We start from the raw sequence: 12,859 nt of genomic DNA, 5'->3' as shown, positions 1-12,859 counted from the left end.
GCTCCATGCCCTTCTTATGCTGGGATCCCCAGAGTGTATGAACACTTGAAAAAAAGGAGTCCAGAACAAAATGAAGAAGAACTGTCTATCAACATTTCTGTTCAAGCAAGATAGATAGTGAAGCCAGTGAAATAGCTCAGATATCCTTAAGGAGGAAGGTGTCACAGGAACATGGGAATGACAAACTGAATCATGTAATCTGAAACTGTTTTATGCCAGTCTTATGGTCTTTCACCAGCTATAACTTATTCTTATGCTCAGAGAAAATCTCTGTGAAATAACATCCATCTTACCAAAGAAGATCCTCTAATTTGCAGTGAAAAGTAGTTTTTTGCTTTTTTTTGCTCAGGTAACAACAATCTGAAAGAAAAATTAGAAGGCACTTCAAGTTCTCTAATTTTTTTCAGCATGTTGTTAAAAACACATTGGAAAAGTAATATCATAATAAAACATATTGTTAGAAGATCAGAATTAATTCTGCAGCTATTGTCAGTCTCATGGTAGTTTATTTAAAAGAAGAAAAAGACAAACGCATTGCCTTGACAGACGTTTGTTGGAACTTACCAAAGCAGCATGTTTGATGCTTGTATTCCCCCGCATCATCAACTATCCATTAGAAAATATGGATGGAAAACATGTCTGCTCAGCTGAAAGGGCATTAGAGTTAAGTCTTGCTTCTTGGATCTCATCTACCTGTTCTATATTTTTTGTAACATTTTTAAGGGCAGGAGCTGAAAACTGAAAATGGGGTGCAAGGTGGAAACGCCATCACTAGTATGCCTCTTAAAGGCTCACCCACTGGCATAAGAAGTTGAAGGGGCCCATCACAAGGATACTCGGGAGGACTATGTATATAAAACACTCAGCTTCTGCCTGCTGTGAAGTTTGTTTGAAAAGAATACATTCTTCATCGTATACAAATCTTGTTTGTAGTTTCAGTTTTCACCTGTCTCAAAAGACCCCTCTTCCTTAGCAGCTCGAGTTCACAGATGTTCGTCCCTTTGTCCCCGCCATGAATACTCCTGGATAACCCAGGGCTTCAATAAACTTATGGATAGTGTCACTTCAGAAACGCTTATGGATATGTATCTTAGGAACAAAGGGAAGGGCAAAGCTTTAGTGCCAGCAGAACAGGGGAGAAAGTGCAAACTTTCAGCAGAGGTTTGCTGTTAATAGGAAATGCAAAGCTGTTGCCCGCTGTGGTGGGCTGACCTTGGCTGGCTGCCAGGTGCCCACCCAGCCACTCTGCCACTCCCTGTCCTCAACAGGACAAGGGGAAGAAAATAAGATGAAAGAGCTCGTGGGTTGAGATAAAGACAAGGAGATCACTTACCAGTTACTGTCATAGGCAAAACAGACTCAACTAGAGGAAAAGTAATGTCATTTACTGCCAATTAAAATAGGGTTGGATGATGAGAAACAAACCCCAAAATTAAAACACCTGCCCCCCCCACCTTCCTTTTTTCCCTATTTCATTCCTTCGTTCCCAGCTCTTCTACCTCCTCCACCCCAAGCACTGCAGGGCGATGGGGAATGGCGGTCGTGGTCAGCCCAAAACGGTTGCTCTCTGCCACTCCTTCCTCCTCACGCTTTTCCCTGCTCTGGTGTGGGGTCCCTCTCACAGAGTACAGACTTTCAGGATAAACCTGCTCCAGCATGGGCTTTCTACAAGCCACAGTTCCTTCAGGAAGTACCCTCTTGCTCCACCATAACGTCCTCCAAGGGCTGTGGTGTGGATATCTACCCCACCATGGTCCTCTCTATGGGCTGCAGGGGGAATCACTGCTCCCACACCTGGAGCATGACCTCCTCTCCTCCTTCTTCTCACACGTTGGTATCTGCAGGGCTGTTTCTCACATTTTTGTTCCTCCCTTCTTTTTTCCTGGCAGCATGTCCTGCCCTTTCTTAAATTTGTTTTCCCAGAGGTGTCACCAGCTTGTCTGAGGGGCTCAGCTGCGTCCTGCCAGGGTTCTGTGGCAGAGCCAGCTGGAACTGATTGCAGCGTGGGGGCCACCCCTGTAGCCCCCCACCCCACACTACCAAAACCTGGCCACACAGCTCACGTACTTCTGCGGTCAGAGAGGGGAAAAGGTAGGAGCAGGTCAGGGTCATGATGGTGAGAGGAGATGTTTATGTCTTGGAGATTCAAGTGAAGGTCTCATTCCTCATCCTGAAATGCTGCATATATTCTGCTGTGGTATCAAGATACGCGATACCCAGATATGTGACCCCATCTCCTCAGGTATAAAAGGTATACTGTGATAGGGCTATGGAGTTTGAGGAGGCTACGGGACCTGAGAAAGCTGCAGGCGATAAGGCATCCCACAGCTAACAGTGAACTGTTTAACTCTTGCACCAACTCGTGTTTCTGCTGCTTCCTCTCTTCAGGCTTCACACAACCGTGTATTAGTTCCAACAGGGTGTCTTGTGCAACCCTACTGCACCATGTGCTTACTCTGGCTTGGTCAGCCTGCACTTCAGAAAGCCTTATCTCACTACTGCCAGCCCTGCTTTTTGGCTCCCATCGTTGTTTGGCATGCTAGAGTTGCAGTATGGTGTCTATCTCTTGCAGTCTGTCACCAGCCATGGGTAACAAGCTTTCTTATGCAAGAGAATTAAAGTGGTAAATTTCTTGACTCTAACCAGGGAGATAAAGTGCTGTTCATCTCCACTATTGACACATTGTCATGATGAGATTCCTTTCCAGTTTGGGTCAAGACTGTGGCTGTTGAGGGCTTTCTTTTTGCTCTTGTGACTGCAGCAACCCTGCGTGGGGCAGGGAGGAGTGCTAGTCCAGACCGGTGGCCTGAGGTCTGTTCTCACAGCTGGTCCTGCACAATCAGGAATGAGGAAGAGGAGGCCAAGGAAAAAGCATCCTACTTGCTGAACTCGGCTGCCGTGTCTTTCCTATGACAAGATCCAAGCCAAGTGGCTGATTGTTGCTCCAGATCAATGGATATATAAGAACTGAACAGTACGACAGGCAAAAGAAATAATGTGCCAAGCCACTGTGAAGAAAATGCATTTAGAAAGATAGATGAGGAATACCTTTCTTGTTAAATGATAAATAAGGGAAAGTTTTGGCAAGGTTAGTGAACCCTCTACAAAAAAATATAAGCAGTACAGCACAAACTGTATTACTGAAATGGTTAATTCAATAGGGTGTGAATGTCTTTTGAAAAGGCAGTTATAGATGATGTTGTATGGGGGGTGGGGGGGTGCAGGGGCCCCTGTGAGGAGCAGCTGGGGCTGCCCCAAGCCTGTTCCGCCTGCTCCAACCCACCCACCACAGGGCACGGCTGGACCCCGCAGCCAAAAGGATGGCTCCTCTGGGAAAACAAATTTAATAAAGGGCAAAAAATATTGCACAGCAGTTGTGAGAGAGAGAAGCGAGAAAAAAGTATGTGAAACAGTCCTGCAGCCACTAAGGTGTGAGGAGGAGGTGCTCCAGGTGTCGGAGCAGACATTCCCCTGTAGCCTGTGGAGGAGCCCATGGTGAGGCAGGCTGTCCCCCTCAGCCCATGGAGAGCCCACGTCGGAGAAGGCTCCTGGCAGGAGCTGCAGCCGGTGGAGAGGAGCCCAGTCAGGAGCAAGTTTTCTGGCTGAAGCTGTGGCCTGGGGGGACCCACGCTGGAGTGGTCTGCTCCTGAAGGGCTGTGCCGCCTGGGAGGGACCTACACTGGAGCAGGGGAAGAGTATGAGGAAAGAGTAGCAGACGCAATGTTGTGGACTGACCGCCACCATCGTTCCCCATCCCCGCTGTGCTGCTTGGGATGAGGAAGGAGGTAGAAGAGTCAGGAGTAAAATTGAGCCTGGAAAGGAGGGGTGGGGAGAGGGTATTTTTAGTTTTGTCTTTTCAAAGAATTTTTCACTCTCCTGCTTTATCTTTAATTGGCAATAAATGCAATCAGTTTGCCCCAAGTTAAGTCTGTTTTGCCTGTGATGGTAATTGGTAAGCAATATTCCTGTCCTATCTCGACCCGTGAGCTTTTTCATGTAGTATTTTCCCCCTTTCCTATTGAGGAGGGGGAGTGAGAGAGCAGCTGGCCAAGGTTAACCCACCACAAATATTAATGTCTTATTAAGGGAATAGTCCTTATGCCTTAAGAACTTCTCCAAAAAGTATCTTCAAGTGCTTCTACTGCTAACATTGAGCTGGAGATTTTTTCCCTTTGTTTCATAAGGTACTTCCATGTCCAGTCTGTTCCCGTGCTCTAGATCAGACCATAAAAGTGTGAGAACTATCTCACAGTCTTCTGTTCTTCATAACCTCTGCCAGGATTCGAGCACTTTTTGCATTGTACATTGTTGGTTGTGTTACTGCAGTTATCTTGCTCAGAACTTTTGCCCTGGTGCCTTTCTGTGGTTATGTTTTACTTCATTTTACTTCAGCTTTCTGCATCTATCTTTAGTTTTCCAAGACTGCTGGTAGCCCTGTTTGCCACCAAGACCTCTATCCCAACAGATGCAGTCAGTGTAGCTACAAAAAAACTGATAGTCTTGGTTATTGAATAATAAGATTAAATACCCTCTCTTGAAAGAAGTGCTTGCCTATTTGCTTCTGAGTAGAAATTAATTGGGTTTTTTTCTAATCTGATCCATCATCTTTTCAGGTATATGGGCCAGGGCTGCTTAGAAAGCTTGCTGAGTCACATCATAGTCAGGTTTAGGAGATAGTCTGCATCATCAGAGTCATCAAAGAATTCTCTGTAAGATCCAGCACACAGGATAATACTGCTTAAGATATTTATGGTAGAGATATGTGCATAGAGAAGCACTTATAGCAGAGAGAAATGTTATGTGCCAAAAACTGCAGTTCTTCACAATGTGTTGTCCATGTCTATATTAACTAGCTGCGTTCAGTACTTTCCTGATTCTTAGTCTTTCTCTGGGTACTATTTTTTCCAGGGTTAGAGGATTTTATGTGATAGACTGCCCTGTTATGGCTGTGTGCAGAGGGGTGCACACTGTACAAGCAGACTCAACATTTATAGCTACTATGAACATGCACTGGCTAGTGGGCTTTACGTCTGAACTACTACCTGCAGTATGAATGTACGAATGAATAACATGAATACCTTAAAGTATTGCTGTTCTTGCATAGTATCTTCTTTTGGTGTATCATCACGTTCAGTTCTATTAGTCTGGAACACACATGAAGTAGTCATACAGAAGTGTTCAGTTCTTACACCTCCCCTTAATACATACACCTGCACTACTTGCTTCTCAAGTCACTGAGCTTGCCATAACAGAACATGGAGCAGTGTTAATAAGGATATCGGATTTTATGTAGGAAGATTCGTTCATTAAGACCAGATCACATACTAGGTGACTATACCCCTAAGAAGGAAACAGGACTTTTTAAAGTGTGCATTATATAGCATAAGAAAATGTTCTGACAAAGGAATATCAAAGAAAAATGATTAAGTAAAAATTATTTTTATTGACCCCCACCTACATCTTCTCCAGAGTTTCTCCTCTAGGGAACATTGAAGTTTTCAGATTTGTTTCTATGACAGAAAGGAAAGTCAGAACCTGGAATTCCTCCAAAATATCCCTGTTCTGATTGGAACACCCAGTCTCAACCTATGGGTATACACACAGTGTGCTGCAAGGGCTGGTACTGCTCTGGACTTACTAAGGGTTGTGCTTCACTAGTGTTTTCTCAAGAAAAGCAGTTGTTATTCATGGCCCAGTCTGCTTGTTTGTTTGTTTGTTCTTACTCTGTACCTCCTCTTCTTAGTGTTAAGACTCGACCTGTGCGAATGCCTCCTGGATACCAGGCAGATCTTGTTATTCAGTTGGTGTGGGTGGATGGTGAGCCTCCACAACAGATTACCAGTCTTGCTGTAAACTCTGCTTATGGACTGTAAGTAACTCAAAATTAAGGTAGCATTGATTTATTGTTTATTGCACTAAATGCTGTATTTTCCAATTATACGTTGAAGTTTCCCACAGACAATTAAAAGTCAGAGTAAAAATAATCTAAGTTGCTCTAACCCAGATTCTTGGGGGGAAATTATTTGAACTCACGTAAAGATTGTAATATGAGAAGTTAAACTTTTCACTAGTCCTATTTAAAAGGCTTAATCTTTTCAAATTATTCTATCCATCCTTTCAAATAAAATCTAATTAGCTTTTAAATCTGTAATTTTAGAAGTTATTTTGAAAGGATCAAATTTCACCAAGGTGAAATACATTTTATAGAGAATGGTGATGGGATTAAGTGTTAAATATCATTTATCACGACATCATACCTTAGTTGGAAATTGTCTTCTGAGAACAGCATTTTTCTGTCTGTACTAATCTGTTTGCAAGAGAATCAGTGACCTGAAACTGAAAACTGAGTAAGGAACATTCAAATGCTAAATTCTGTATGGAAATGCAAGTGGGCGCATCGGTATTTTTTTCCTAAGGTTCAATTTGTCTGCCAGTTTTTAATGTTTTATCTCACTGATGGTTGCTCAGATACATTAAAATGGTTTTCCCTGTAGAAGATGTAACTCAAATAAAAACTATAGACTATAATGGGTGTTAGGTGTCTGACTCCTGCTGATTTCCAGTAAGTCACTTGATTCTCTTCAGAGACTTTCAGAAACTGTATGCGGAGCCTTTACATTTGAGAAAAAAATAAATGTTGTTTGAGGGCTGTTTTGTTAAGTCTTTGGCCTCAATTTCCAGGCAGTTTCCTGTTCATGATCTCTAGAAGTTTCTTTTGTTTCACCATACCTAGATACTTCTGTCACTTGTGCAAATTCTTGGGGTTTGCCTCATTTGTTCCCTTGCGGGTCTCAGGCCTCAAGGCAGCACCTGACTTCAGGAATATCATTCTCCCACTTGTGAAGTACCTGCCAGTTGCAGTTCTCCTGGTACTCACAGTGGTTGCCTAAACGTACCTGATTCAATCAAATGCTCTAAATTGTTTCCTTTGCTAGGAGCAGTAATAGTTTAGAGGACAGCCTCCTTTAAAACACCATATACTAAGTACGAGTGTATCAGAAATAAATGCATGTATCAATAAAATAGCCCAATAACCTGAACTTAACTTTCCTACAAAAGCTAGTCCCAAGAAAGGCCTATTTCTTTAAATTCCTTCTGCAAACTCTCTTCTCTCTCCCTCTCTTGTCTCTCAACATTTTCCTTGGGCCTATGACAAGGTACAGTCCCATCTTTCATTGAATTTTTGTTCAATACTTTACTTTTCTCCTGTTTTCTAACCTCACAACGTGGAAAAGCTGCCACTGTCGGTTTTGCCATGCTAGTTGTAGTGTTCTTTGGGTCATTTTTTGCTTAATTATTTTTCCTATAATAATCAGTTTAACTAGCAGGAAGGCACAGGATGGTGAGTGTGTTCCGAAGTGTCTACTTCCAGTGTTCTTTTAATTACTTTGATTTCTGTAGCTGTATATTACAAATAATAGGAACGTAGTGTCCCTGATATTGCTGCAGCCATGAAACAGGACTAAAGTAAGATTAAAAAAACTACTTTATCCCCAGCAAAGATAAAAGACTTCAGACATTGTGAAACTTTATTTAATGTGTTTTGTTTACTTTTAATGGTACCGAGCTACAAATTAGAAGTATCAACACCTGGGTTTTTTCTACTGAAATGATCAAAAAACTTCATTATGTAATGAAAGTAGAAGAGAAACATTTACAAAATGCTTCAATTATGACTGAAGGTCTACAAGGTTAAACACAATTAATAAATGTTTTACTGTATGTTCTGTTGAAAATTGTCTCTGAAAATTTGTTACTAGCTCATGTGATAAAAATTTTCAGCCAATCTACGTATTGTCACGAAATGTCTGATGAGGATTTTATGATATTTCTGTGAAAGATAAACCACAGAATAGAACATTTCCTAGCAACTAATTCTATTCATCACTCAAAATTGAGAAATCATTATGCTTATTTTGCATTTGATTTCATTAAGACTTGGATGCTAGCAATTTATCTTAAACCTTGTTAATAGTACTGTCTCTCTAGATTTTCTTATCATTCCTCAGAAGTGTTACAATATTAATGAGCAATTTCTGATTTTTCTTGGTAAAGTAATTTAGGTATAAGTAATATTATAACCATGCTTCTGTGTGAATTTAAAAAAGTCTAGAAAAAGGCAGACCAGGAAGTGATGATCTGTTCTGTTAATTTGCTGACCAGAGAGTGAATGATCACTAGCTCTTCTTGTGACTCATATTTTCCAAATTTAATGTCTCAGGTTAATAATTTTCAAAATTCAGATAGCTCTAGTTTTTGCTCACTGAAGTATTAACAGATGAGGTTGACACTTGGTATTTTTATTCCTTTATTTTTCTTCTCCACCTAGAACACAGGGATTTACGAACACAGGAATTGCTTTGCCATAGTAATCTTTTTCACTTCAATATCCTTTCTCTGACAATGCCTATTAACATATGCTTTAAAGCAAAATACAAGAATACCAAAAACAAACAGCAAAATATTTTTTTTCTATTCTTTATCAGTCAATTTGTGTTAAGAAACATGAAGACATATAAAACTTTGCACAATATGGTCTTCTGGCAAATGTGACAGAGTTCCTTTTTGTCCCAGGAAAACTCTCTTAAAAATTATTTTGTTCTTCTATTAAGCAAACCAAGCTTTAGTAGTTTCTGAAACAGATATTACTCTGTATTCATAAAATATGGACTTTATTCCCCAGTTCACCATATGATCTTTCCACATAAGCACAAATATTGCCAAATCAAAGTGGATTTGTACACACTTTAAGCTGGTGTATATTAGTACCTGTTTAAGCTACAGATCAACGACGAGTCAATGGGGAAAAGGGTACATTCGTCATATTTCCACAGATGCTGTATGAAAGTCAGTGTTAAGTCAAGGGTAGAAAAAATATGGTGTAGTAACAACCAGTAGAATTTGAGTCACTGTTATAGATGGTGCCTTAATTGGACAGTTTGACAAATAATTAAAACTCACCTCATTTTCATCCTTTACCTTTTCTATTTGCTATATGTAACTCTCTTTTTTTATAATGGAAGCAGAAGAAAAAAAGGTACAACAGAGGGAAATGTTCTGTCTACCCTGATTCCCCTTCCTCCATCTCATTACTTCTCTCTTTCCTTACTGTTTTTCCACACACAAATTCACATATCTCCTGTAAGATGTTTTGGAGCTATATTAAGAAGAGTCAGGTGGAGGTGAGTGCACAGCTCAATTTTAGCGTGAACTGAATGCTTAAATATTTTGCTGGGCTTTGAACTGACCACCTTAACCCCTTCTTACATAAAATGATGAAACTTGATCACAAATTATTCTTAATCTGATTGAGCATGGTTTGAGATTTTGAGTTTCCTTGTGGCTGCACCTGCAATCCTTTCCATCTGGAAGTTAAAACTGTACTCTGATAGAAAAGGAGAGACTTCTGTACAATAATTCTCAGTATATAATATCCCTGCTTAAATCAGTTCTCCAACAATGCAGTGTCAAGAGTTTGGCGTATGGATCCTTCCAATAGTCATATGCTCTGTGAACTGATTTGCCATTATTTAATCCAGAATTATTCAGTTTTACTTGCCTATTTTAATATTAAATCTTAAATAGGTTTAATGTTTTAGTGAGAATACGAAGCAAAGATATTACCTGCTGAGTTATATGGGTTTCCATATGCTATGGTTAACTTCAGACTTTCTCCCAGTTCTTACATATAGACATGTTTAGCATCTGTTTTCTTCCTTTTCCCTTTTTATTTCTTCTCCTCAGATCGATGCACTGTATTCTTCCTCCCCCCACCCCCACCCTCCACCCCTTCCAATCTGGGGAAAAAGCAAGACTAGAAAACATTTTTGTGGGAGAGGAGGAGAAAGTGCTGCTGGTCCAGTGCTTCTTCCCACTTTCTGAAACTGGTGTTGGGAAATCAGTAATAGTGATAGAGAAGAATCAGGCAGAATGCTTCAAAAGGGACTTCCTAGGCAAAAAAAGAAAGAAATTGTTCCATCTCTTTTTCCTTATAACAAGGCTGCAGTCCAGATCTTAGGCAATCTCATACCAGTTTGGAGATCTTGATCAAACCACCATCAAAATGGGATGTGTAAGAAGCATTGCAGAGGGGCAGAGACAGTTTTGGCCAAGCTGATAGAGTTGGTAGGAAATTATATAAGTACCTTTCAGATTTGGGTATCTCCACAGTACAGCTTAATAGATTTCATTTATCATTCATATTTAGTTTAAAATAATTATTTATACAGGTAGTTGTATCTGTATTTTAATCTGTATTTGTATTTTATATCTATGTATAACCACTTTTTAAGATCTACGTTCAGATTTGTAGGCTTAATTTAGATCATTATGACTAGAATTACATTGCTCAGTAAAGCGGTATTTAGACGTTATGGCAATGCGTTCGGCACAGGAGGTTGATTGAAAGTCTTTCTGGAAAGTCAACTACTGTGCTTCAGGACACAATTTTGTAAATTCAGAATTAAAAATCTAAGAGTTATAAAATGTAATCTTTGATAGTTTCTGAAGAAAATCTTCGTGCTGTATTCATAATAATGAGTAACGATTATTGTTTGCACCACTTCATTACATATTAGTAATCCCTTTGGGGAACATTTCTTTTCTCAGAGTGGCATTTGGAAACTGCAACGGTTTGGCTGTTGTGGACATCATGCAGAAGACAGTACTGCTGAGCATGGGAACCCTTGACCTATATGGATCAAGTGATCCGTACCAGCGTCAGCCCCGTTCACCTCGCAAAAGCAAGCAGTTTGCTGCAGGTAGGAAATAAATTATTGTGATTATGAGCCTGATATGTTCTTTGGTCCTTTTGCCTGTGGCTTTTTACAGTGCTTTTGAAGTGCATGACTATTTGCCAGCCAATGGAAGTTTTGTAACTTGACAAAAGAAACCTGACATGCTTTAGGTACTGACACTTTCTCAGAAAGAAAATGTTTTGTGAAGTTTATTCTTTTGGGATGGAGGTCAGCAAGTGATTCCCTTAGCTGAGTCTATGTAAAAAAATCTTAATGAGCAGAGCAGTAAATGGTTTCTCTGGCAGTCACTTGAAGTGTAGTCTGTGCGCTGTTTTCTTTCTGGTTTCCATAAGTTCATACCAATAGGTAAGACTTAAATTTAAAATTACTTGTCTCTTCTGCCAAGTGCTATTTGTTGGTATTTGAAAAGGCAGTTGTGTTTGGCAAAGTGTTAACACCTGAGAGACATGTTGTGTAGGTAGCACAGGTAGTTCAAATAAGCCACTTTGTTAGTGAATTGAAGCTCTTGATAGAAACTTACTAAATCCAGGTGTACCCCATCTAAACATTTGATGCCAAGAGGAGCACATTTGTAAGGCACAGCTATTATTACGCATTGTATGTTAGAAGTATTGGTCCATCAGTGTAGCTAAATTTTACCATACATTTTTGGTTATCTAAAAAATTTATTGTATGAGAAAAAAGTCAGAAGATTTTCTGTGTTTCAAGTCTTTTTACATATTCCATAGTAACTTGAGTCAGACACAATTATGAAATGTGTTTTACATAGCTGTGGAGTTTTATAATTTTATTTAAAAATCTGTTTGAAAATGTTGAGTTCTAAATCTAACTGTAGAATAAAAAAGCAGCAGCTTATAGTGTGTTTACAGCATCAGCATTTTTTTCAGCAGGCCCTGCACTAAATCATCAAATTATATTTCTCCATAAAGTCAATGGAAACTTTTTTAATTGGGAATATGTGTGTATACTCCAAACAGAAAGTAAAATTTAGAGAACAAAATGTAAGTCTTCAGGTCCACTTCCATTCCTGAAAGACCATTTATCTCACTTTCTAGGCACTTAATCATGGCAAGCTTAGTTCTCATCTGTGCCAAGTGTTAAAGATGTAAATTTGGCACAGCTGAGGAGAGAAGAGACAAGCAGCTTTAAGCTACCTTCAGCTTCTGTCTGGTTCAGCCAGCCTCGCAGCAGCTCCCAAAGTAATTTGAGCAGCTAGCCACAAGCAAAATGCTGCAGTAGCCCTGTACAAAAGGTGGAGGGTGTCTGTTGTAGAAATAGCTATTATCAGCACCGTACCACACAGGGCGTCACCGTGCCAGCGACAGCCTTGGCTAGTCTCTGAGGCAGCCTTCCAGCTATGCCGTGCTGCTAGAATGGAGCCCGCTGGGGACAAGTGACCGCTAAGAAGGAATCCGCACTTCTAGATTGCTTATAGAAACTATGCATCTAAAAAAAGCCTCAGCTGCTTTCTCACCATCCATCCCATGTCTTTTACTTTTTTGATTTTTCTTGTTATATCTCCCAATTGGAAGGTAAGCATCTGCTGAAATTTCTTCACCTTGGCTGTTCTAGATGCTGGTTATGATTATCACGTCCTTTCACTTTAGACTGTTTTTTCTCTCTTTCCTCTGCCTGCTGCTGATGCTGGTGTACTGGCATGTTCCAAAGACAACTTTTGCATGCGTGGCCTGTCTAACTTTTATCCAGATTTAACGAAACGGATCCGTACTTCCTATCAGAGTAAGTTCTATGACGGTTAGGCAAACAGCTTTCTCATGATTGGACTATGCCTGACTTAAACCCATGTATTTGTGCTTTGTAATGTGTTTTGTTTAAACACATTCAGCTTGCATGCAAACTTACTACCTTCTGTGATGTCAACCATGCTTAATTTTGACAATTGTCTTTATTATACAGATACTTCAGATCTGTTTTCTTCTTCCAAGAGTCAATGAGAAAACCCCAGTGACTTATGTGGGGCAGACTGGGCCTTAGAAATGATTTTTCAACAATGTTACTTTCTTGATGACAGTATCTTTCTTTGGTTTTATATTCATGTCAGTGTACATTCACTTATATGAAGCATTTCTTGTTTTGCAATG

The 12,859-nt window shown here is 40.1% G+C and overlaps 1 protein-coding gene across 4 annotated transcripts in view; it reads left to right on the top strand.

The window, feature by feature from the left end:
• Positions 1-12,859, top strand: part of STXBP5L (syntaxin binding protein 5 like) — a 209,063-nt gene that overhangs the window by 143,965 nt on the left and 52,239 nt on the right. For 2 of the 4 annotated variants that reach the window (XM_040597094.1, XM_040597093.1), the window contains exons 17-19: positions 5,744-5,869; positions 10,609-10,760; positions 12,426-12,497. In XM_040597094.1, coding sequence (XP_040453028.1) covers positions 5,744-5,869; positions 10,609-10,760; positions 12,426-12,497 — 350 coding nt within the window. The remainder of the gene's footprint in view (positions 1-5,743; positions 5,870-10,608; positions 10,761-12,425; positions 12,498-12,859) is intronic. The other 2 variants (XM_040597097.1, XM_040597095.1) reach the window with 1 other exon arrangement.

The sequence above is a fragment of the Falco naumanni genome, chromosome 5, assembly GCF_017639655.2.
Source record: "Falco naumanni isolate bFalNau1 chromosome 5, bFalNau1.pat, whole genome shotgun sequence".
Taxonomy (NCBI): Eukaryota; Metazoa; Chordata; class Aves; order Falconiformes; family Falconidae; genus Falco; species Falco naumanni.
The sequence above is the reverse complement of the archived record's forward strand: the minus strand, read 5'-3'. Positions and strand labels throughout refer to the sequence as shown.